General features: G+C 42.9%; 1 protein-coding gene across 14 annotated transcripts in view; it reads right to left on the reverse strand.

The window, feature by feature from the left end:
* Positions 1–27,510, reverse strand: part of hdac4 (histone deacetylase 4) — a 553,521-nt gene that overhangs the window by 96,189 nt on the left and 429,822 nt on the right. For all 14 annotated transcript variants that reach the window (XM_085985633.1, XM_085985631.1, XM_085985630.1 and 11 more), the window contains one exon: positions 16,918–17,187. In XM_085985633.1, coding sequence (XP_085841759.1) covers positions 16,918–17,187 — 270 coding nt within the window. The remainder of the gene's footprint in view (positions 1–16,917; positions 17,188–27,510) is intronic.

Consider the following 27,510-nt stretch of genomic DNA (forward strand, 5'->3'; position numbering starts at 1 on the left):
ATTCGACTAACTATTAAACCCTTAATATGGAATTATACTTCTGTCTTTATTTTGTCAGATTGCTTTGCCTGCTGTTGGTATTACTTGTGGATGAAAATGAATTACCCATGCATTATATTTTAATTCTCCTGTAGGGGGCATGATTGAGACAATGCCAAGGCAATGCTAAATCCTTTGTATCTTCCTGCCTATGGCAAGTAGAAAAAGTTGAACAATAAAAGCGGGACTGCAGTCAGGACAAGTGGTCAGAGTAAATTTGTATCTGAGGCTACATGATATAGTAACAGGAGTAGGCATTCAGCCCCTCTAGCCTGTTCTGCCATTTAATTAGATCAATTAATATAGACCTTCTTTGCAGCAGTGTAACACAGAGATGACCCATTTTTAGCCACTTCAAGAGCTAATAAATTTGGAGTTTCAAAAAAACACTGTTCATTTTGCACAAGTTGGCTCTCGTGATCTAGCATTACAGGCAGTTCCTTTCAGTCAGAGTCTTAATGGGGTAAGATTTGAAATACATATTTTTAAAGCATGGCATTAATTCAGTCTTTGTACAGTTAACTTTTAAATAGCTTAAGTGTACAAACACAAGTATTTTCCCCCTCTCCCCATCACACAATTCAAGGTACTTAAAAACAAATTGTCTTCACTCGAAACATGAAGAACATTGCCTGTAGTTACACTGTCGATCTGTGCTGAGAAACGAAGGAAAACACCTGCTGAGGCTTTGAAGTAGACAGATTAATGGCTGACTCCTGCACGCTTTGAACTGTGCACAGAGCAATTTGTAATTTAACTGAACAGTGCTGCTCATTAGAGATAAAACAGACCCTTCCTTTCCAGAGTTGAAATTGTTTTATTAGCTAGTTGCTATTCAAAAAAAGGGACTGTACTTTAACCGAGATTTAGAAACATTTAAATAGCATGTTCTTTTAGAACCCAGAACTACAGAAACTATACCGAGGTTTCCATTTGGAGTATTAATGAAGATATTTGCCCTGTGCCTTTAAATCTCATAGGCTTAAATTGGTTAAAAGGAGGTTGATGCAAGTGGGACACCTTAGCTGTGTTGCAGAACATCAACGTTTTAGCTCCTTAAGGAAAACACGCATACTCATTCCCTCCAGTTTTACCCTCATTAATAACTGTTCACCTTCACACAGCCCTCTGAAAAAATAAACTATTCCGTGACTTTGAGTCATTCCTATTTCATTGATTAGAACGGGAAGATGTGTAATTCTACGGGACGAGATGGACAGTGGCAGTTTCTCCACAGCCACCCTGTGTGCTAACAGGCAGGATGTGGTGCTCTTCATAGTGTCTAAAAATCGGACAATAACTGACTTCTAAAACACTGGAAATATGGAGTCAAAGTTGAAATACACTGCAAGCTAATTAAACCAAAGATATTAAAATTTCAGAAGATTCACTTCAACAACTTCAAATCTGTGTTCTCTGTTAATTCAGGGAATATACTCCATCTAAAAGCCTTCAAAGTTCTATCTTCTTATTTTTCCTAAAATGAAGTGACTAGTAGTAGCAAAATAATATGCTCTGTATTAAATATAGCCTTGACCTGCAAGAACAACAGTCCCTTCTAATTTAGACATACATTTCTTTCCTTTCTTTGGCACTCTGAAATTCTATCCTTTCCCCTCTCCCTCTCCATGAAAGCTCTTTTTTGATTCCATAATACCTCAGGAAAGGAACTTGGCAGATCAATCAAATTTTAAAGACTTCTATCAGGAAACAGTTCTGTTTTCTATACAAATTAATGACATCACCAACATAGCATCAAGGGAGTTCTTTCCATCTAGACGCTGTCACTGGTACAAGACAGTTCCCGATGGTTCAGACCACTACCTGACTTTAGTGAGATAAAGTTAATTTTACCTCTTTCATCTATATTATGAGCACAGGATTTCCCATCAAGAAGTCTAACTTAGTGTGCCACTGGTGTCCATTCAGTCAAACATAGTCTTAGCTAGAATTATTTCAAACACATCAGAAGCTCATCATTGGTGAAGGTAACCACATAGGTCTCAGTGCAGTTAATTGGAGTCCTTTCAGCTAACTGTGAAGCATAGCCCTATCTGTGAAGTTACTAGCTGTGTCCCAAATGTCTTCATGCAGCTGTACTTCCACACGTCTGCACATTTTAAGTGGGTTAACCCCTTGTGGAGTTTAAATGCAACATCGTGTACTTTCCTCATTGGCTACATGCATAAGCTTTTTGGTGCCGACACGTCATCATGAATGGAATGTTCCTATGACTCTTCTTACAGACACAGGTGCCTACCTAGCTGTCTCTCACGGGAATGTAACAGAAAACAAGGTGTCATAAGAGACCTAATTTAAAAGGAATATAATTTATCTATATAAACACAATTTGAAATCCCAGCAGAAGCCAATTGAAAAAGATCCTTCTGGTACATTCTGCAACTATTTAGCTGGTGTCAATAGAAATGCACAACATTAGTCTCAAGGTACCATACTTAATTTTACATGAATAACTCTATTAGCACAAGTCTCTGGTCAATGCTAAAGACCATAACACACACAAACTTTGAATGTTACAAGTAGATCAGTGCATAATTCATCAAATGATGCTTGCACTGAATGCTGTATATGCTGTAGGATGCACTTTGCTGTGTGACATGACATATTGAACTATGCATTGACAGTCAACAACAACAACTTGTATTTATATAGCACCTTTAACATAGTAAAACATCCCAAGGCACTTCACAGGAGCGTTAGCAAAATAATTTGACACCGAGCCACATAAAGAGAAACTAGGGCAGAAGACCAGAAGCTTGGTCAAAGAGGTAGGTTTTAAGGAGCATCTTAAAGGAAGAAAAAGAGGGAGAGAGGCAGAGAGGTTTAGGGAAGAAATTCCAGAGGTTAGGGCCTTGGCAGCTGAAGGTACAGCCACCAATGGTTGAGTGATTAAAATCAGGAATGATCAAGAGGCAAGAATTAGAGGATCAAGAGGCAAGAATTAGAGGAGCGCAGATATCTCAGAGGGTTGTCGGGCTGGAGGAGATTACAGAGATAGGGAGGCCATGGAGGGATTGGAAAACAAGAATGATAATTTTAAAATCGAGGCTTTGCTTAACCGGAGCCAATGTAGCTCAGCGAGCACAGGGCTGATGAGTGAAAGGGACTTGGTGCGAGTTACGACTCGGGCAGCCAAGTTTTGGAGGACCTCAAGTTTAAGTAGTGTAGAACGTGGGAGACTAGCCAGGAGTGCGTTGTAATAGTCAAGTCTAGAGGTAACAAAGGCATGGATGAGGGTTTCAGCAGCAAATGAGCTGGGGCGGAGTTGGGCGATGTTACAGAGGTGGAAATAGGCAATCTTAGTTATGGTGCGGATATGTGGTCTGAAGCTCATTTCAGGGTCAAATATGACACCAAGATTGCGAACCGTCTGGTTCCGCCTCAGACAGATGCCAGGGAGCAATCACTCAGCTGTGATCACCGTTTATGTACTTGACTATCCAAAGTATTAGTGATAATTTGAATAAAACCAAAACCACCTTACGCAAGCACTGGCAAATCCACTGGGGCAAAAATCACACAAAGTTTATTAAAAGGAATTTATACATTAGACTCAAGATTTTAATTCAGCTAAACGGAACTTGGTAATAACAATCAGGCTAGAAAGTTTCTGCCACCCTCCAATATGTTTATTTTTCCTCTGCAACAAAGAAGGTCAAGATCCAGATAGTGGGTACTTGCCACTTATTGTGTGTGCTTTTTAATATAAAGTGACAGGTGCCTATTGCAGATGCAATATTTATATGGAATACCATGGGAACATAGTAGCTGACCTTTACTGGGGTATGCATCTCGAGGCACTGGTAGCCTTCCTTTCCTCATCTGACATGGACATGTGTTATCAAACAACAAGAGGCAAGTAACTAAATATACTTGAGGAGGGTTGGGAGGGGGGCACTTGCCAAAATTGTAACTTTACTGGCAAATCCTGTTTACATGGATTAGAAAATCCAGGACAAGCATCCTTTAAGATTATTTGATAGAGGATTTTTTTACCCTTCACTCTCTTTCCTTCTTCCTCCAACTCCTTTTGAACTTGGGCTGGATTTTATCAATGCGCGTTGGGGGCGGGACTGCTGGTTGTCGGATTTCAGTCCCGCCCCCAACGACATCTGACCAACCCACGCTATTATCCCTTGATTGACCTTGTTAAGCCCGCCCTGCGGGCTTAGCAAGCCAATTAAGGGAAAGCCGGTGACAGAGGATGACAGCATATGACGTTTCATCTATCAAAAATTTTGACAGATGAATTTTCAGCATTTGACAGTTTAGAGAAGCTGTCAAACACTGATAATCTCTGTTCTATGGTGAGCCCTTACTGAAGGCTTACCAAAACCTATTTCCTCCGCAGAAATCAGATGGCTGCTGCATCTGAGAATGCAGCAGCCATTCGGTCATCTTTGTCGTTGATATGAGGCACCTTCGGATCCCCAAGGGCTCAAGCCTGCAGGCCCTTTCTCCCTTTTGCAGAATTCCCGTTCTACCTGGACCCCTCCCCCTGGCCTCTTACCCTCGCTAGATCTTTTCATCGCTAACTGCCACCGTGACATTGGCCGTCTCCATTTCTCTGCTCCCCTCACCCACTCCAACCTACCTCCCTCTGAACTTGCAGCACTCCATTCTCTTAGATCCAACCCTGACATTGTCATTAAACCCGCTGACAAGGGTGGTGCTGTTGTTTGGCGCACGGACTTCTACCTAGCGGAAGCTGAACGCCAACTCTCCGACACCTCCTCCTACCTCCCCCTGGACCATGACCCCACTACCGAACATCAAATCACCGTTTCCAAGACTGTCACTGACCTCATCTCCTCTGGAGATCTTCCCCCCACTGCCACCAACCTCATAGTTCCCCAACCCCGCTTCTACCTCCTTCCCAAGATCCACAAACAGGACTGCCCTGGTAGACCCATCGTTTCAGCCTGTTCGTGCCCCACGGAACTTATCTCTTCCTATCTTGACTCTATCTTTTCTCCCCTTGTCCAGTCTCTTCCCACTTACATCCGCGATTCTTCGGACGCCCTCCGCCACTTTAACAGTTTCCAGTTTCCTGGCCCCAACCACTTCCTTTTCACCATGGACGTACAATCCCTCTACACCTCCATCCCCCACCCGGATGGCCTGAGGGTGCTCTGCTTTTTCCTTGAACAGAGGCCCGACCAGTCCCCATCCACCACCACCCTCCTCCGCCTGGCTGAACTTGTTCTCACATTGAACAACTTCTCCTTTAACTCCACTCATTTCCTCCAAATCAAAGGTGTTGCCATGGGTACCTGCATGGGTCCTAGCTATGCCTGCCTTTTCGTGGGCTATGTGGAACAATCTTTGTTCCAGTCCTACTCGGGTCCCCTCCCTCACCTCTTTTTCCGATACATTGATGACTGTATCGGTGCCGTTTCCTGCTCTCGTCCCGAACTTGACAATTTCATTCACTTTGCCTCCAATTTCCACCCTTCCCTCACCTTCACATGGTCCATCTCTGACTCTTCCCTTCCCTTCCTCGACTTCTCCATCTCCATCTCTGGGGATAGGTTATCGACCAATATTCACTACAAGCCCACTGACTCCCACAGCTACCTGGACTACACTTCCTCCCACCCTGCTTCCTGTAAGGACTCTATTCCATTCTCCCAGTTTCTCCGTCTCCGCTCCGACGATGCCACCTTCCACACCAGTGCTTCAGACATGTCTTCCTTTTTCCGCAACCGAGGATTCCCCTCTACCGTGATTGACACTGCCCTCGACCGTGTCAGTTCTATCTCCCGCACTTCTGCCCTCACCCCTGCCCCTCCCTCCCGGAACCACGATAGGGTTCCCCTTGTCCTCACCTTTCACCCCACCAGCCTCCACATTCAACGGATCATCCTCCGGCATTTCCGCTACCTCCAAAGTGATCCCACCACCAAACGTATCTTCCCCTCCCCTCCCCTTTCAGCATTCCGCAGGGACCGCTCCCTCCGAGACACCCTAGTCCACTCCTCTATCACCCCAAACAGCCCTTCCCCTTCGCCTGGCACCTTCCCGTGCAGGAGGAGATGTAACACCTGCCCCTATACCTCCCCCCTTCCCACTGTCCAGGGCCCCAAACACCCCTTCCAGGTGAAACAGCAATTTACTTGTACTTCTTGCAATCTAGTATACTGTATTCGCTGCTCACGATGTGGTCTCCTCTACATTGGGGAGACCAAACGCAGATTGGGTGACCGCTTTGCGGAACACCTCCGTTCAGTCCGTAAGGGTGACCCCGAGCTTCCGGTCGCCTGTCACCGCTCCATTCTCACTCGGACCTCACCGTCCTTGGCCTCTTGTATTGTTCCACGGAAGCTCAACGTAAACTCGAGGAACAGCACCTCATCTTCCGATTAGGCACGCTGCAGCCTTCCGGACTCAATATCGAGTTCAACAATTTCAGATCATAACCTCGGCCCCTATTTCATTTTTTCTTGTAATTTTTCCACTCCTTTCCCCCCCCCCCCCCCCCTTTCCTTTTGTTTCGCTCTCACACCTGGCTGCTATCCCTTGCCCTGCCAGTACACTTTACGCCCAATCTCAGCCTATTACCATCTCGTCTAGCTTCCAACACCTTTTATTGTCTCTTTTTTACTTCTTTTGTTTCTTTTATTCTTTTGTCCGATCGCAGCCCTGCCTCCGATCTATCTTTTCTGTCCAGTTTTGAAGAAGGGTTCGACCCGAAACTTCAACTCAAATTTCTGTCCACGGATGTTGCCTGACCTGCTGAGTTTTTCCAGCATTTTCTGTTGTTATTAATGGTAAGTAAACCTTTTCTAACACTTTACACTCATCTCTCATACTCACCTCTCCACACTTGCACCCATCACTCACATCCACAGTGGGCTTTTCGACCCCTCTCATCCCCGCAGACCCACTGCTCGCCTCACTGACCCTGGCGGGGGAAGCCCGCACTTGAAGGGGCAAAATGGGGATAAGCCTCTTAACTGCCAGTTAACTACCTGTTAACAGGCAGTTAATTGGCTGTAATCCCCTTCCCGCCTCGAGTTGACGGGTCCCTGCGCAAGTCGGGGACCCGCCTCCCGGGATGATGGCATGGAGGCTGGTTGGGAGCGGGTTTGGTACCCGCTCCCAGTTTCTGCCATTTTCCCGGCAGTCCCGCATCCATACCAGCCTCCCCAGGGCTGGCAAAAATTCCCCCCTTTGTTACCGACAGTGGACATGTACTCCTATGTTTTTCGGGAATTATAGAAGAAACATTTCTGATGCTAATGAACAACTATCCATCCTCGTTCCATTGAGCAAAATTTAACTGCAGATTCTAGATTGCTACTTTTTAAATTTGGAAACAGCATCTTTAGTTGGAGAACAGCATTAACATAGCCAATTTAAACCTCCTATTATCGGAACTAGATTACAAATAGGGAACAATGAGCTGTCGGGAGGTTGCAATTGCAATAAATAACTGAGCACACTGTAATACATATAATACTTACAATTAAAGTTTATATAAAATGGTTCAAAACCTAGCACCTATGTAAGCCTGTACATATCAGAATGCTCACAATGTTTAAAGTATTACATTAATTTATATGGGTGTAAATTTAGCTAACACAAGGTTAAAAAGTGTGCAGCCAGTGAAAGTCACACTGCAGCTTTCAAACAATACACGATGAGGATTAGATTGTTCAATTCCAAAATGGGTTAAGGTACAGTCATTATTAATATATTAGCAGAAACCAAGGTCTGACGTTATTATCCTGTATATAGATCATTTCTCTGTCACAAAAAGAATATTTTAGTACTTATTGCATCAGAAAACAACAGTTTTTGTTCTGCTACATTCCCGAGCGCTGATCACTTTCAAGTACACCAACAGTACTTTCATTTTTAAAGATATACAAATTATTTCCCATTGGGTTAGCCAGCAAAAGACAGTGGTAATTTAGAAGCCTATTCTATGAAACCCAAGCTATGGCATCTTCCAAATATTCTCTCCTAATCTTCATTATCCTGCCTCATGAAGGTAGGGCAGCACATGCACAGCCTTACAAATAGTGTCAGTACTGCCACTCTTTGATGGATACATGGGCAGCTCTGAAAGAAACCACCTTGTCCTACAGTCTGCCAAACTAAACTTGCCCCTCAAGAAAGCCTGAATAAGAATATTAAAGACTTAAGCTTAGATCTCCCAGTCAGCTTAAAAGGGAAGGAAAGTCTACTTTAAAATTATTTTTTAAAATGTTCTCCTATCATGACAAACCCTTGAATCAACTGTCACTCCCATCTATATCCCAGTCAGTAACATGGTTCTTCGCCATTCCGCGGCTCCAGATCAGCCCTCACCATTTCCTATCAAGCCATTCTGGAGCACTGTCCATTGGCAATATCACTGGAGCAGCCCAGCAGGGAGGATGAGAAAACCTGGGATCCTCATGCCAGAAAGGAAATACATTTAAAAAAAAAATGAAACCTTTGCCGTCAATTACGTCATATGCTTTTCTTCCTCACCACCCGATTCACAATCTATTTCTTTCAGAAAAATAACTTCTCCAATTCAATTTTAGAATTGCTTGCATGTAGTAGAGCAATAATTCTTGAGGTACAGTATCTCCTCCTTAATGTCGGGACTGATTACTGTGTAAAGGTTTCTCTCCCAATCGCTATCCCTTCCCAAATTATCGATACATATCTGGAATACAATACATGAAGGAAATCATAATTAATAAGGCCAATCTTTCATTATTTTAAGACCCCATTTTACGGATTTCTATTTTCTGCCTTTTCTTGGTCTTGCCATGGTTGATCCTGCTTCTAGCAATTTTAGCTCTGAAACCATGGAAGTGGGAGATGTGTAGACACAGCCATGGGGAAGTGCTCAGCCTTCACTTGGTGATTTCCAATGGCAGCAAAGGAGAGATCAGGAACTCAACATGTGGGAAACTCCACACACTATCACTGAACCCACTATTTGGTGGCACCATACATTAGTTCCAACATACTGCACCAACATTCTGGTCCTGAATCACACACAGATTGAATGCGATCAGGAATGAGGGGGACACGGAAGGCAAAAACTCTGGGTTATTCTGAGGTAGTTAGATACTACCCAAGGGGAATGGTAGGTTTTTCGGGAAGGGTATACTAGGTGGATCAAATAGCCTTCCTTATACATCTTTGCAAATGGCATTATTTTAAAATCCCAAGTTATCACCAGGTTTCTTAAAATGTTTAACAACATGGTTATGCGTAATAGAGGATAGATTAAAGTAGAAATTGAATACAAGTCAGCTCTAGAGCTCGGAGTTGCAAATGAGCAGAGAGGAATCATCTCGTGTGAAGTCTCAAGCAATTATGCAGTTATTTACACAAAAAAGCAATACAAGTCAATGTCTTAAATTTCTATGCAACACGACTGTTTAAAAATGCAGCCATCTGTGCTTTCTGTATTGGGAGAACAATTAAGTCTAAAACATTTTATGAAGCACGATATAAATAGACTTGAAACATCCTTGGACTGATGACATCTCTTTGTTCTCTTACCATAACTTCAACAATCCTACCAGCACTGCTCTCCACTGTACAAGATTACTAGATCCTAACCTGACATTGATTCTACTGTCAAGTGTCCTGGTCAAAGATTGTAGTCAGATATTACCCCGTACGTCAGTGAACCTGGATCCTAACCTTTGGGTACCAGGATTTTGTTTGTGTGAACTACGGCCAACCCATGACAGCCAGCTGAATTAAAGAAACACGTGAAGCCAAGATGTGTTTATCTTTGGTGCAGACCACACACAATTCATGGCCCAGAGTGCTTATTTGTTCTTCTGAATACAAGTGCAAAATATATTACATGGCTGGTTGCACTCAGGGGAAGAAATTAACATTCGTGAGATTTACAATTAGCAAAATGAAGAAGGCAGCAGCAAAAGAAATCAAATAGGTCAGTCACTAAAAATTACGCTTGTATTTTGCATTTATGTGGTCACACTAAAAATATTAATCAGCAGTTAAAAATCAAATGTATGTTGCAATAAAACCAGGAGGGCCGATTTTAACTCCCAGCAGGAAACCGGCAAAAGCAGACAGCATTCCTGCCCGGGAACTTAAGTCGGAGGCCTGGCAGGTTTAACAGCCTGCTGGACCGCTGCTTGCCCGTATCGGATGGAAAGCAGCAGCTGGCCTACAGACGGATGACATAGATCGGAGCACTCACCCGTTATTATGGAGTAAGTCAGACGGCAACTTAAAAAAAAAAATCATTCCTGGGATGTGGGCGTCGCTGGCAAGGCTGCCACTTATTCCCCATCCCTAATTGCCCTTGAGAAGGTGGTGGTGAGCCACCATCTTGAACCGCTGCAGTCCTTGTGGTGAAGCTACTCCCACAGTGCTGTTAGGGATGGAGTTCAGGATTTTGACCCAGTGACGATGAACAAGCTGGACGGGTTACACCTCGGCAGAACCGGGACCAATATCCTCGCAGGGGGGTTTGCTAGCGCTGTTGGGAAGGATTTAAACTAGTTTGTCAGGGGGCTGGGAACCTATGCATGGGCCCAGAATGGAGAGAAACAAAGCTGGAAATGCAAGTTAGAAAAGTAGTCAGCAAAACTAGTAGGGAGCAGAAACAAAGGCCAACAGTAAAGAGGGTCAAAGTGCAGAAAAATATTAAAGTGTCAAAGTTGAAGGCACTTTATCTAAATGCACGTAGCATTCGCAACAAAGTGGATGAATTAATGGCACAAATAGAAGTAAATAGGTATGATGTAATTGCCATTACAGAGACATGGTTGCAGGGTAACCAAAGCTGGGAACTGAATGTTCCAGGGTACTCAACATTTAGTAAAGACAGACAAAAAGGAAAAGGAGACAGCGTAGCGCTGTTAATAAGGGATGAGACCTGTAGGGTAGAGATAAAAGATCTTGGCTCGGCAGATTGTGATGTAGAACTGGAATTAGTTTGGGTGGAGCTAAGAAATAGCAAAGGGCGGAAAACATTGGTGGGAATTGTGTATAGGCCACCAAACAGTAGTGGTAATGTAGGGCACAGCATCAATCAAGAAATTAGAAGTGCATGTAACAAGGGCAATATGGTGATCATGAGGGACCTTAATCTACATATTGACTGGGCAAATCAAATTACCACTAATGGTGTGGAGGACGAATTCTTGGAATGCATGCAAGATGGTTTCCTGGATCAGTATGTGGAGGAACCAACCAGGGAACAGGCTATTCTGGATCTGGTACTGTGCAACGAGAAAGGGCTAATCAATAATCTTGTGGCATAGGGGCCTTTAGGGACAAGTGGCCATAATATGATTGAATTTTACATTAAGTTTGAGAGCGATGTAATCCAATCTGAAACTACGGTCTTCAATCTAAACAGAGGAAACGACAAGGGTATGAGGGACAAGTTGGCAATGGTAGATTGGGAGACTACAATAAAAGGTATGAAGGTGGACATACAATTCATAGATTCATAGAAGATAGGAGCAGGAGTAGGCCATTCGGCCCTTCGAGCCTGCTCCGCCATTCAATGAGATCATGGCTGATCATCCAATTTCAGTACCCTGTCCCTGCCTTCTCCCCATATCCCTTGATCCCTTTAGCCTCAAGAAATATATCCAACTCTTTCTTGAATATATTTAATGAACTGGCATCCACCGCCCTCTGTGGCAGAGAATTCCACAGGTTCACCACTCTCTGGGTGAAGAAATTCCTCCTCATTTCAGTCCTAAATGGCTTACCCCTTATCCTTAGACTATGACCCCTGGTTCTGGACTCCCCGGCCATCAGAAACATCCTTCCTGCATCTAGTCTGTCCAGACCTGCCAGAATTTTATAGGTTTCGATGAGATCCCCTCTCAATCTTCTAAACTCCAGTGAGTATAAGTCCAATCGACACAATCTCTCCTCATACGTCATTCCTGCCATCCCAGGTATCAGCCTGGTGAATCTTCGCTGCACTCCCTCCGTGGCAAGAACGTCCTTCCTCAGGTAAGGTGACCAAAACTGCACACAATACTCAAGGTGTGATCTCACCAAGGCCCTGTACAACTGTAGCAAGACATCCTTGGTCCTGTACTCGAACCCTCTTGCTACAAAGGCCAACATACCATTTGCCTTCTTAACCGCCTGCTGCACCTGCATGCTTACCTTCAGCGACTGGTGCACAATAACACCCAGGTCTCTTTGCACTTCCCCTTCTCTCAATCTATTGCCATTCAAATAATAATCTGCCTTCCTGTTTTTGCCACCAAAGTGGATAACCTCACATTTATCCACATTATAGTGCATTTGCTAGGTTTCTGCCCAATCACCCAACCTGTCCAAATCGTACTGGAGTTTCACGACATCCTCCTCACAGCTTACCCTCCCACCCAGCTTTGTGTCGTCTGCAAATTTGGAGATATTACATCCAATTCTCTCGTCCAGATCATTTATATATAGTGAACAGCTGGGGTCCTAGGACCGATCCTTGCGGTACCCCACTAGTCACTGCCTGCCACTCGGAAAACGACCCGTTTATTCCAACTCTTTGCTTTCTGTCCGCCAACCAGTTCTCTATCCAAGTCAATACCTTGCCCCCAATCCCATATGCCTTAATTTTGCACGCTAATCTCTTATGTGGGACCTTATCGAAAGCCTTCTGAAAGTCCAAATACACCACATCCACTGGTTCTCCCTTATCTATTTACCAATGGCTAACATTCAAGGAAATAATGCATAATTTGCAACAAACATATATTCCTCTAGGGCATAAAAACCCAAAAGGAAAAGTGATCCAACCATGGCTAACAAAAAAAATTAAAGCTAGTATTAAGTCAAAGGAGGAAACTTATAAAGTTGCCAGAAAAGCAGTCAGCCTGAGGATTGGGATCTTTTTAAAAATCAGCAAAGTGGGATCAAGAAATTGATAAAGAAAGGGAAAATGGAATAGGAGCACAAACTGGCAAAAAATATAAAAACGGATTGTAAAAGCTTCTATAGGTATGTGAAAAGGAAAAGACTGGCGAAGGTAAATGTCGGTCCTTTTCAGTCAGAGATGGGAGAATTTATAATGGGGAATGAGGAAATGGCCGAGAAATTAAATAAATACTTTGTTTCTGTCTTCACGAAGGAAGACTCAAAAAACCTCCCAGAAATACGAGAAAACCAAGGGTGTGGCGAGAATGAGGAACTTAAAGAAATAATTAGTAAAAAAACAGTACTAGCAAAATTAATGGGGCTAAAAGTCGATAAATCCCAAGGACCGGATGACCTACATCCTAGGGTTTTGAAAGAGGTGGCCATTGGGATAGTGGACGCATTGGTTGTCACCTTCCAAAATTCTATAGATTCTGGAACGGTTCCTGCAGCTTGGAGGATAGCAAATGTAACCCCGCTATTTAAGAAAGGAGGGAGAGAGAAAACAGGGAACTACAGACCTGTTAGCCTCACATCAGTAGTTGGGAAAATGCTGGAATCTATATATATATATATATATATATATATATAAAAGAGCTCTTCTGTCTGTCCCGATGTCTGTCCGTGTTCTATACGTTTGAAAGTTACAGAGCGTACCGACGCGCGCGTCGCCTCAAGAAAGCTTGCGATTCCGGACCGGTCATAGGCGTATTTACGTTTCGGCCAGACAAAAACCGCGCCCGCGGTATCCGAAAAACGTTCAGCGTTCCGCTCATTAGCATCTCATTAGCGACCGTGTGACGTCGAGGTCGACCAATCGGACGGGTGCGTGCCATCCAACAGTTGAGTGTCGAGTGACTCGACGATTGACCAATCCTACGCTTCGGTGACCTGACCGGTCGACCAATCGGTGCGTGTGTGGGCGGGCCTTATCCTTCTGAACCGACGGTGGTCTTGAAACCACGCATGCACACAGCCCGCCACCCCGTCACGCCAGTTCCGCAGCCACCTTGACGCCGGCACGCATGCGCACGGCCCCCGTGACGCCAGCACACAGCCTCGGGAGATCGCCGGGGGGGGGGGGGGAGCCTCGGGAAATCGCGGGAGGGGAGGTGTGGGGGAGGGGAGGTGTGGGGGTGGGGGAGGGAGGGAGGGGAGACAGGGGAGGGAGAGGAGGGGAGGGAGAGAGGGGAGGGGAGGGAGGGATAGGACATGACAGGGAGAGGGGGGACACACAGGGGCAGGGAGACCAAGCGCCCCAAAATTGCCCTCGCAACGCGGGGCTCCCCAGCTAGTCTATTATAAAGGATGCAATAACTGGGCACTTTAGAAACTAATAGTAAGATTGGGCAGAGTCAACATGAATTTATGAAAGGGAAATCCTGTTTGACAAAGCTACTGGAGTTCTTTGCGGGTGTAACTGGTGGAGTAGACAAAGGGGAACTGGTAGATGTGGTGTATCTGGATTTTCAGAAGGCCTTCGATAAAGTCCCACACAAGAGGTTGTGAACAAAATTAGGGCACATGGAATTGGGGGGTAATATACTAGCATGGATTGATAATTGGTTAACAGATAGACAACAAAGAGTAGGGATAAACGGGTATTTTTCAGGATGGCAGGCTCTGACTAGTGGGGTACCGCAAGGATCGGTGCTTGGGCCCCAGCTATTCACAATCTATATCAATGATTTGGATGAGGGGACTAAATGTAACATTTCCAAATTTGCTAATGATGCAAAGCTAGGTGGCAGTGTCAGTTGTGAACAGGATGTGAAGAGGCTTCAAGGGGATCTCGACAGGCTCAGTGAGTGGGCGAGAACATGGCAGAAGGAATATAATGTGGATAAATGTGAAGTTATCCACTTTGGTAGGAAGAACAGAAAGGCAGAGTATTTCCTAAATGGTGAAAGATTGGGGAATGCAGATGCTCAAAGGGACCTGGGTGACCTTGTACAAGAGTCACTGAAAGTGAATGTGCAGGTGTAGCAAGCCATTAGGAAGGCAAATGGTATGCTGGCCTTCATTACAAGAGGATTTGAGTACAGGAGTAAAGAAATCTTACTCCAATTATATAGGGCCTTGGTGAGACCACACCTGGAGTACTGTGTACAATTTTGGTCTCCTTACCTAAGGAAGGATATACTTGCCATAGAGGGAGTGCAACGAACGTTCACGAGATTGATTCCTGGGATGGCGGGACTGTCGTATGAGAAGAGATTGAGTAAACTAGACCTGTATTCTCTTGAATTCAGAAGAATGAGAGGGGATCTCATTGAAGCATACAAAATTATTACAGAGCTTGATAGGGTGGATGCTGGGAGAATGTTTCCCTTGGCTGGGGAATGTAGAACCAGGGGTCACAGCCTCAGGATAAAGGGTAGGTCATTCAGGACTGAGATGAGAAGAAATTTCTTCACACAGAGGGTGGTGAATCTTTGGAATTCTCTACCCCATAGGGCTGTGGAGGCTCAGTCGTTTGGTATATTCAAAACAAAAGTCGACAGATTTCTGACTAGTAAAAGCATCAAGGGATATGGTGATAGAGCTGGTGAAGAATTGAGGCAGAAGGTCAGCCATGATCCCATTGAATGGCGGAGCAGGCTCAAAGGGCCGAATGGCCTACTCCTGCTCCTATTTCTTATGTTCTTATGTTCTTAAATGTTACCTGCCACTTATCAGCCCAAGCCTGAAGCCATCCAGGTCTTGCTGCATGCGGGCACGGACTGCTTCATTGTCTGAGGAGTTGCGAATGGAACTGAACACTGTGCAATCATCAGCGAACATCCCCACTTCTGACCTTATGATGGAGGGAAGGTCATTGATGAAGCAGCTGAAGATGGTTGGGCCTAGGACACTGCCCTAAGGAACTCCTGCAGCAATGTTCTGGGCTGAGATGATTGACCTCCAATAACCACAACCATCTTCCTTTCTGCTAGGTATGACTCCAGCCAGTGGAGAGTTTTCCTCCTGATTCCCAGTGACTTCAATTTTACTCGGGCTCCTTGATGCCACACTCGGTCAAATGCTGCCTTGATATCTAGGGCAGTCACTCTCACCTCACCTCTGGAATTCAGCTCTTTTGTCCAAGTTTGGACCAAGGTTGTAATGAGGTCGGGAGCCGAGTAGTCTTGGTGGAACCCAAACTGAGCATCGGTGAGCAGGTTATTGGTGAGTTAGTGCTGCTTGATCGCACTCTCAATGACACCATCCATCACTTTGCTGATGATTGAGAGTAGACTGATGGGCGGTAATTGGCCGGATTGCATTTGTCCTGGTTTTTGTGGACAGGACATACCTGGGCAGTTTTCCACATTGTTCGGTAGATGTCAGTGTTGTAGCTGTATTGGAACAGCTTGGCTAGAGGCGCAGCTAGTTCTGGAGCACAAGTCCAGAAGCAACTTCTGCCATCCACACATGCGCAGTTAAAAGCAGAAATCAGGAAGTTGCTGTCAGAGTTGCGCTGTTCCTCCAGAAACTTGGCATTCAAACACATGAAGGGTGTGAAGTTGCGGACTTACCCACTAGATACCCACTAAACACACCAGAAAAAATTAGGGCTTGTCCATTCAGGTACAAGTGTATTTTTAACAGAGTGGTAAGTCTTAATTACTGCTAAACAACCTCTCTGAAACTGGAAATTAGCTTTTAAAAAAGAGTGGAGTCTCATTCTTTCAGACTTTATTTATTGCTGTAACTGTAATGAACAGCGAACACCATTTGTTCGCCGCTGACCACAAAATCTGGGCCAATCATTTTCAGGTAAACAAAAACACACTAATCTGAAAATATTCTTATCAGCAGAAAATACTGTAATGGGTTTAATTTTAAGCAAACTAGCAAAAGCTAGCTTGAGAGGCCAAATCTAGTTACCTACTTATGCACCCTCATCCTTCATCTCCACACAACTCTGTACAAGTTCAGCTCAGCATAAAAAGTCACTAATGTAGTACAAATATTTATGTACAGTAAAACACAAAATACCTGTCTGAAGAGTAGCTCCTGCTGTTGCTCTGCCTGCCTCTTCCTTTGCTCCAGCTCCTGTTGCTCTCGCTGATCTTCTGCTTCTTCATCACTTTCGATTGGTTCTTGTTTGACCTGTATCACCTTGTTCATAGTTGTAGACTCATTCTGATTGATGCCTCTGTCCGAGTACGGTTCTTCTGGCATGGCCTGATGTTCTCGGAGCTCCTCTTCGGTTTCTTCAGGGTGACTTTCATGCTGCCTGGGCTGCTCGCTAGGCTTTGGAATCAGCTGTTAAATAACAGGTGGAGGGAAAGAATTGTTAAATAATTTAAGTGTCAAAGCCAACTTATTGTAATTGCATACATCTGCCTCAGAGTAAAAGTCTTCAAAACCTTTAGGAATGAAAAATGCTAGCATATTACTGTTTCTATATTTTCATAATCATTAAGCCTTTGGTTATAAAAGTCACGACACATTAATGGAGCACATTGTCCAGTCAATGCTAGCCCAAAGTTAAACCCAAAACATACAAAGCTAGTAATCTATACATCTCAAATTCAGCACTCGAACTGAGGGCTCAGATGATGTTCTAAATCACTTGAGCTTTGGTCTCGTGGCTTGGGACATCATCTGCATCAATAAATTAAATTACTGCCTTGGATTCACTCTTTTCTCATGTATGGAGCAATTTTAAATATTTATAACCAGCATAACAACAGATTAACTAGAAAACTTGGGTAACCAATGAAGCTGACTCTATTGTTGTTATCTGAAAATATTTAGCAAATGTTCAAAAGCATTCGGTTTTAAACAAGCTGAGTGACATCTTAGAAGATTTAATTTACAAGTGCAGGAATTGGCATTCAAGGTGTTGTGCCACTGTGTTTGATTTCTATACCTGCATTACACTGACACTCTAATGCTGTCGTCCTTCTATTCCAAACCACCTCATCATTTGAAATGATCAGTAATGTATATGTGCCCATTTTTAAAATTTGCATGACATTTAGCTAAGATGTTCAAATAAACAAACACATGCCATAGCTAAATCAATTAAACTCATCCAGCTTTTGCAATCTGGCACTTGCAAAAAGGTCATGTATCACTCCAGTGAACATACCCAATCCCATATAATTTGGTAAAATGATTCAACCCTCACCAAGATACTCATACTTCAGCATGAATTTAAGTGATCAACAATATTGAAATATGTGAATGTGTCAGCAGTGATTAAGGGATACGCCAACTGTTTGCAAGTCAATATATGTACCAGTAGTGGTCTAAATTACCGCAACCACATTTCTCTGTATTGAGCAGGTTGCGTGCTCAAGTCCCACTTGAGCATTAGATCCAGGCTGACACTCCAGTGCAGTTCTGAGGGAGTGCTGCACTGTCGGAGGTGCTATCTTTCAGATGAGATGTTAAACCGAGACCCCATCTGTCCTCTCAGGCGGACATAAAAGATCCCATGGCACTATTTCAAAGAAGAGCGGGGGTGTTCTGGCCAACAGTTATCACTCAACCAGCATCACTAAAACAGATCATCTGGTCATTATCACATTGCTGTTTGTGGGAGCCTGCGCAAATTGGCTGCTGCGTTTCCTACATTACAACAGTGACCACTTTTAAAGTACTTAATTGGCTGTAAAACGCTTTGGGACGTCCTGAGTTCGTGAAATGTGCTATATAAATGCAATTCTTCTTTATTTTCTTTATCATCGCTAGAAGAAGAATTGAGGAAAAAGAGAACATTTAAAAAACTATAATAATGTTGAATACACAAGTTAAGTATACATTCAAAAAAGACAAGTGCAAGTTAAATAAGTATTCCCAAAATTAAAGACAATTAAATTGGGAATAAATTAAGATAAACAGAGGCTACAAAGAATAGGATAGAGAGAAGTCTGGTAGGGTGAGGAAATTTGCTAGAACAGCTTAAAAGGAAGACTAGAAGCGTAAAAAATGTGTGGAAATGAATATGGCTATGATAAATATGAATATGGAGCTAAGGTGGGTAAATGGAGTTGGGATACAGATTAGCCATGATCTAATAGAATGGTGGGGCAGGCTCGAGGGGGCTGAATGGCCTACTCCTGTTCCTGACTTAAATGTTGAGCACTTTATTAAAAAGTTCTTTCGGTATCACAACAGGAAGAACATCTAGAGAGAAAGTTAAAACTAACTTACTATCCAATTTCTGTAGTATTCCCAATGTCCCAGAGGATCAGTGTGATAGAGGCACTTAAAAAATTAGAGGACTTAAGACCAAGAAATCCCCTGGTCCAGATAGTATATATCCTAGAATGCTGAATGAAATCAGAGAAAAATTTGTGCAGCAATTGACATCATAGGTTTCACCCCTTTTTTGGTTTAAAAAAAAACATATTTTGGACCGTGATCCCCTGCACTCAATCTCCCCAAAGTGTGTCGGCTGCCAAATTGGAAGCTGGTGACTTCTAGGGTATAGGGTGCCCATCTGACACAGGCGTCGGGTGCTTTGTATTTGGAAATTGGGGCCCTAACATCAGTTGTAAGACATCGATGCAATACTAGTCATCATATGGGTGGACATTGCTCTGCTCATGCTCCGTCCAGTTGTTCCGGCCCTTAAAAGGTTGCCCACAAAAAGGCAAGCACAGTTTTTTATAGTTTAATTTCAGTGGGGGCAGGAGGGTGTAACAAAGGAGCTTGACCGGGGTAAGGCAGTGGCTGTGTGTACTTGAACTTCAGTAAGGCCTTTGATACAGTTCCTCTGGAAAGACTGGTGTAAAGTCTGTGGGTTGTGCAGTTAATAAATACACAGACTTCAGAAGTAACAACAAAACAGGTCTTTACTATTCGAAGGTCCGGGCGAATCTGCCCAATAACTCCTGGCACAACACTTATATACTGGTGTGGTCACTATCGGTATTACAGTATACAGAAGCCAAACAAATAGTGCCACACCTAAAGTAGTTCCCTTAAAGGTGAACGGTTACATTCAATAGTTCCCTTAAAGATAGACGGGTACATACACTACAACTGGTACCTTAAATAAAGAAAGCAGGAATCAGTGGAAATATTTTAGAATGGATGTGTAATTGGTTGACTGATAGAACCCAGAGGGTAGTGGTACAGGGACTGTCATCACCCTGGGAGAATGTTACCAGTGGGGCACCACAGGGATCTGCTTTGGGACCTCTTCATAAATGATCTGGAGCTAGGAGTCAAGCACAGTGGCTAAATTTGCAGATGATACAAAGTTAATGAAGGTGGCAGGCTGCAAAGTTAAACAGGATAAGCTACAGAAGGATTTGAATACACTTGGTAATTGAGCAGACAGGTGGTAGAGAAATGCAAAGTGCTTCACATTAGGACAAAAAAATCCCCTAAGGGACTAGTGAGGTAATCCTGCCACTTTATAAGTCATTGGTGCGACTATACTTGGAATACAGTGCAGAGTTCTGGTAGCCGCAGTACAAAAAGGATATTGCAGCTATTGAAAGGATACAGAAGAAGACAACCAGAACGACTGAGGGGATGGAAGTATTGAATTATGACAAAGGATTACGTAAATTGAGCACGTTCTCACTGGAAGAGTTAAGGTTGAAAAGTGAAATGATTGCCATTTTTAGGATTTGAAAGGGACTCAATTATGTAGACTAATGATAAGCTATTTCACCTTGTCCAGAACAGTTGAACCCAAGGACACTGCCTGCAATTGGAGGGTATATTCAAAACTAATCTGTGGAAACATTTCAGTGAGTGAGTGGCAAATCTTTGGAACAGACTTCCCTAGATTTCTTTCAGAAAATAATATTTTGGGATGAGGTACATGTGTAATTGGAGACAAGATATATAGTAAGTGTAACATACTTGGGAGAAACATGGAACTTTGGATCTATAGTTCCCAAAGTTTTCACCACTGGAGGTTTTCCTTGCCTCATGTCCGAGTCTGTTGTAGACTAATTGATAGAGATTGATTACCATGATCAGTCAACAAATTCACAATTGTTGTATTGTGTGACTGCCAGGATGGGAGAAGGTGAACTAGATGGACCTTGGATGTTTTTCACCTGTGGGCTAGCTTGGCTCAGGCCTCTTGCTAACATCTTTAGTTGCGTTTGTGTTTGGATCGCACTGCCCACTTCGCACCGGAAACCAGTTCCAGCTGTATTAACCCAACCCACATCTGTACATTTGCCATTGCGCAGAGCACCCAAAGGACTTGCTAAACACTTTCTCCAATCTACTATTCATGATATGGTCGCCTCTACACTGAGATGACCAAATGCAGATTGGATGACTTCGCATTTGGTGTTCAAGTATGAAATTGACCTCACCATTCCCTTTCTGCAGCCCTTTATATGTTGCTTTCGCCGCAACTTCTAAAGGTCAATTCTATAAAACGCATTTCTCATTTACATTTTTCTAATTCTGAAGAAGGGTTTTTAAACACAAAATAGTAAACATTTTTCCTCTTCTATTAGGAAAAGTCTAATTTATAATCAACACTAGTGCAATCTCATTACAACAAAGTGAATTATGAATTATATTTAAGGTTGGAGAATTTTTGATGAGCGAAACTACAGTACTTTACTAGGTCTCGAGTTTCTCAAATGTTAATAGTGATTAGCATATGCACAATAAGATTAGTCATCAGAATTTGTTATATATTCTTAATATTAACAAACATACTTTTAAAGTACTGTTAAAATGTGGCTTGTATTATTATAGGAAAAGTCTGTATTCCAGATAACCCAATGTGGACATATACATTACGCTGAACTTGCAAAATCAAGGAATCCATTATCCAGGTTTCGAGTCTCAGTTAAGAAAAAGCTACATTTCTCAATTTCATTAGCATATGTAAACCAGGGTAGATTTGCATAATTGAGGTTTTCTGTGTTAACGTGATTAGATTCCGCAAATTGCTAGGCTTTCAGAATTTGCTGTCACTATTAAAGACACTCCTTGCAAGTGAGATAAAACAGGTTTTACTTTTTATTCTTTGACTTTAGTTTCTTCTTTTCAAATAATCCCATAACTGGTGTTGGACTGTTCTTGATGGCTTTGGAATAGTTAACAGTGAAGAAAATACCATTTCCAAACTATTAAAAGGCGGTTCAGGTGTACGCTCAAGAGCTCAGGCAAAATAGCATCATCAGCGCAGAACAAATATTCTCGGGCATGAACAGATATTGATAAATGAAGCTGAACAGCTTGCTCAATTTTTTGAGACATACTTTTTCTGACTATATTGTTTCACAGCTGCCCGTTCATTAAGACCATCAATGAGATCTAAAGAAGTCAGTCATTTTTACACCCAAATTGTTGGCAGATCTAAGGAAGTGACTCATTCTGAGTTGACCAGAACTCAAGTGTTTGGCTCACTGTGGCACTGTAATAAACACTATTACGCTAATAAGCACTAATATTACAGTAATAAAGCTACAGAGATGTTAGGAGCACTTTTATTACCATAATCTTAACTCTAAACTACAGGACTAACTAAAACATAATGTGAAGTAAAACAATTAATTCTGCAAAACTTGTGTCCTATTTCCCTCTATTCTCTCTCCGGTTTGTTATTTTACACATCTTTATTTTTTTCCTGTCTGATCTAACCCTTTAACAACTTTAAAACCGGCTTCCTTCTTCCCCTGGCTATAACTGTTCATTTTGAAAGAAAAATAAATCAGATTTTCATTGGCTTCTCGTTCCCACATAGCCAATCAAAAATCTTATGTTTACATTGCAGATACAACAAAGTGCAAAAACACATCAAATACAGAGAATGTTTTGCTTTAAGAATAAATCTGTCGGGCGCTTTGGAGTCTGACAGCACCCACGTGACTAAACTCATGTACTCTGCTGCAAGGGTTCAAAACAAATTGCTCATCCTAGAGCCAGCCATTATTTAGATATTCAAGTTTTCCAGCTTTTATAGTTACAGTAATGACCTCTGCTCTTTGCCCTTGGGCTCTGACTGTGATTGGCAGGAATCCAATGGAGAAGAGCAGAGGTCAGTGCTGCAAGTATACAAACTGCACATTCCTGAAAATCCCCTCCACTCTACACTCTTCACAATGGGTAGCACTAGGCAGACCAAATATCATTCTTAAAGAGGAAGGCTTTCTTAACTGTCACCCATACAACAGGGGAAAAAGAAACAAAAACTAGTGATTACAGCAGCTTTAAACTGGAAAACCATATGAGCCACAATTGTAACTATTTTGCAAGGACTTGTAAAACATTATTTATTAAAAGGGGCTTTTAATTTTGTTCTCTTCAAGCAAAACAAATGTGTGTCAGTACAGTACTTATTATTTGATATCCTAATAAATTTTTAGCAAAAGGAAATTCAACTTCTTGGTCATAGCGATGCACATTGCCCCCAAAAAATACATTTTCATTATATGTTCGGCTGCTTAATGGCAATTCTTCTCAGACCAAGATCTGCATCTTATCTGAGCACTCATGACAACCCCATTTCCGCTAATAATACATTGTGTATTGTTCAGTCTTGCTATTTGGAATAAAGACATGAGCATTCAAACCTTGTCTTCTCTGAAGGGCTGGCCATGTCTGTGAACAATCAGGTTCAGGAAATTAAACTACATATTATTTATGGGAAAAGAGATACTACACAAGTCATAGGGACAGAATGCATCTCCTTACACCCCCACAATCTGCAGTTAATGCTGAGCTACAAGGCAGAGAGCCACAAGAGAGTTCAACGTGCCATTTCCTACAGAATTCCTTTTCAACATTTATCTTAGCAAACATGAAAATGCAGTTTGAGCAGAGATGTGCTTACTAGCACCCTGAACACATCTGTCCCTTCACGATCAAGAGGTAAACAGTCCTCCCTCTCCTTGTCTTCAATTTCAAATGCCGGTGTCATGATCCTAACCAGAGGATAGTATCAAAAAGTATCACTCAGTGGGGAATTGTGCAAAGGCCTGAAGCAGTTCCAACCTCTGGACCAAGTGAAACACTAGGCACGGTAACAGTCCTACAAATCAGTGGAGCCTCCTACAGTGCATTACAAGTCAACGGTAATGTAAAATTCATATGCAGTAGACACAGATTTAAATTGAGAAACAAAGTAATCCGATTTCTTTGAAAGGTCATGGCTAGATTCATACTCCAATTGATATTCCAAAATACAAATAGAATTCTGTCCATTTTAGTTTCAAAATATTGCATTCTTCAGCAATGTTAAATATAACTTTTTGATTCTGGTACAGAAATAAATAATTCCAAATTTACTTCACCTTTCATCGCTAACCCATAGAAGTGTGGAATATCAAGTCAAGTGGAATATGAAGAGTAAATGGATTGACTCAAAAACAGGAAAGGAACTTCACAGAGGGACTTGAGATCAAATGAAGTCATCAAATGAAACGGGGTTAGAAGAAAACTCGATCAGGTGTGCCAATGTAATCCAATCTCCATTTTAAAGTCATATATTCTGGTCCTTATTTACAAATAGTGTTAACATCTGAATAGCAAAACGTACAGCAATTTGGGCAGTAGAGGTGGAGTTTTCCTGCAGTACTGCCCGAGTACCTGGGAGAGACAACAGGTGTTGTAGCATCATCTCGGCAGGAGAGCGTAATTACAGCTGACAAGTTTACATAGGCAGTTTCCATCATAAATGTGGATTATGATTGTATATTTTAAAAATGGATTTACTTAGACAATAGTACAGTATAAGCAAAATCTGTAAATTTACAGATGATGCCAAAATACTACACAACCAGAGTCAAAAGGATTGAGATAATCTAGATAATTGGACCAGATGCAGTTTAAATGTAAAATAATTTGTATGAGAAGGTGGTACCAAAAGAGGGATTGTGTCATATGGCAGGCTGATAAAAAAAAAACATTTAGGGGCAACTGTGGTTAAATCTGTGAAACCATCTTCCCCAGGCTGGGCTGCAGTATAAAAAAGCAAATGAGCTACTGGTTTGCACCAGCATTTCTACAGCTTCTAACATTGAGAAATACCCCAAGGTGTTTCACAGAAGAAGGAAGGAAAGAATGCTGACTTTTAGTAGGGGAGCTAGGAGTGATGACCAAAAGATTGCTATCGACATGGAGTTTTAAGGCGGCTTTTAAAAGGAGCCACGTGTACAAGTTCCACATGTATGGTGACGACCTCCACTTTTACTTCACCACCACCTTGCTCCACTGCCTCTGCTTTGTCACATTGCTTGTCCAACATCCAGTATCGGATGAACAGACGTTTCCTCCAATTAAATACTGGGAAGACCGAAGCTATTGTTTTTGGTCCCCGCCACCAGCTCTGTTCCCTAGCCACCAACTCCATCCCTCTCCCTGGCCGCTGTATGAGACTAAATCAGACCTACATTACAACAGTGACTACATTTCAAAAAGTACTTCATTGGCTGTAAAGCACGTTGGGACGTTTGGTGGTTGTGAAAGGCGCTATGTAAACACAAGTCTGTCTTTCTTTCTAGCGTCCTATTTCACCTAGAGATGAGCTTCCGCCTACATATCCGCTCCATCATCAAGACCTACTTCCATCTCCGTCTCTGCCTCAGCTCCTGAAAACCCCAGGCCTTTGTTACCATTAGACTCAACTATTCCAATGCTCTCCTGGCCAGCCTCCCACCTTGCACCCTCCATAAACTTGCGTTCATCCAAAACTATGCTGCCCGTATCCTAACTTGCATCAATTCTCGTTCACCCATCAACCCGTGCTCGCTGACCTGCATTGGCTCTCGGTATGGCAACGCCGCAATTTTAAAATTCTCATCCTTGTGTCCAAATTCCTCCATTGCCTTGCCCCTCCCTATCTCTGTATTGGTGGCAAAGCTTTCAGCCACCAATAGAGAAATAGGGAGGGACAAGGCCTCCGGCCCTACAGCCGCATGAGATCTCTGTGCTCCTCCAACTCTGGCCTCTTGCAAATCCCCAATTTTCATTGCTCCACCATTGATGGCCGTGCCTTCAACTGCCTAGGCTCTGGAATTCCCTCCCTAAACCTCTCCATCTCTCTAACACTTTCTCCTCTTTTAAGATGCTCCTTAAAACCTAACTCTTTGACCAAGCTTTTGGTCATCTGTCCTAATATCTCCTTATGTGGCTTGGTGTCAATTTTTTTTTTGATAATGTTCTTGTGAAATGTCTCAGGACACTTTACTATGTTAAAAACGCTATATAAATGCAAGTTGTTGTTGTTGAGGAGGAGAAAGAAGTAGGTTGGATGGAAGTTTTAGAGAGTACTGCTGAAGGCTTTGCCACCAATGGCAGATAGGTGGTGATACAGGAACCAAGAGTTTCAGGATCACAGGACCTGGAAGGAAACACCAGGCACTTCTGCAGCTGTCGACCTGCTCAACCACTCACTCATCTCCACCTTTGATGCCAATGTCCCCAGTAAAATCCTTACTCTCTCCCACCCTGGTCATTCCCTCTGCTACAGGCCCCATCGTCGATCCCTGAAGTCCAAGAGACGCAGGTTTTAGAGTATCTGGTGCACAACTGGTTTAACCATCTATCACCAGATTTGGCTGGACACATCAAGCATTATTGAGTCTTGCTTTCCTCTGCCAAAACCGCTCATTACTCCAATATCAGCCAGGAAAGGAAAGATAACCCCTCCTTCTTTTCTCCACTACCAATTTTCTCCTTACACCCTTCTCCCCTGCCTTCTCCACACTCATCTCCAACAATAAGTGCAAAGAGCTCATGGACTTCTTTGTCACTAAGATTCTGACCATCCAGTCAGCTGCTTCGGTCTTGCCCCATCCTTCTTGCCAAGCTTCCCCCAATGTTGCCCCCTGCCCTAACCCTGAACCCATATCTCTCTAGTTTCTCTCCTATCTTCCCCTCATGTTCTCTCTGAGCTCATCTTGTCCATGAGTTACAACTCCTGCACTCCAAATGAACTTGTGCGTCCCTGATTTCCTGCATCCCACCATTGGTGGCCATGCCTTCTAGGACCTCAGTTGTAGAATTTCCTCCCAAAACCTCTCTTCCTCTCCTCCTTTAAGACCCTCCTTAAAACCTACCTCTTTGAACAAGCTTTAGTCACCCATTTTAATATCTCCGACTTTAGCGGAGTGTCAATTTTTGGCTGATTTCACTTCTGTGAGGTGCCTTGGGATGCTTTCCCATGTTACTGGCACTATATAGATGCAAATTGTTGTTCTTGGAGGAGGCTGCAGAGGTAGAGTCGGGTGGAGTTATGCAGTAATTTGTAGATGAGGATTTCAAACCTACTGTGCTAAGGGACAGGGAGCCAGTGTAGGTCAGTGAGGACAAGGGCGATGGACAGAAGGGCAATAAGGAGGGTTTTGGGAAAATTGAGGGCATTGGTGACGGCGTGGATAAGGATTTCAGTGGGGGTGAGGTAAGAGCGGAGGTGTATGTCGTTCTGGTGCTTGCTGATTTATAAGGTGTTAATCATACCACATCTGGAGCACTGAAGCAGACTGTATTAATGAGTTCAAGATACAATTTGATGCATTTCTAGTAAGACAGGATTGAGGAATATGGTTAGAGTATTCAACCAACTTCCTTGACTCAACCTTTAAAGAAACAACATTGGGGACAAGATGACTCCATGAATTAAAAATCCCAATTTTTTTTTTTTTT

The sequence above is a fragment of the Somniosus microcephalus genome, chromosome 4, assembly GCF_052327205.1.
Source record: "Somniosus microcephalus isolate GS21.2 chromosome 4, FLI_Smic_1.0, whole genome shotgun sequence".
In the NCBI taxonomy this organism is placed as follows: Eukaryota; Metazoa; Chordata; class Chondrichthyes; order Squaliformes; family Somniosidae; genus Somniosus; species Somniosus microcephalus.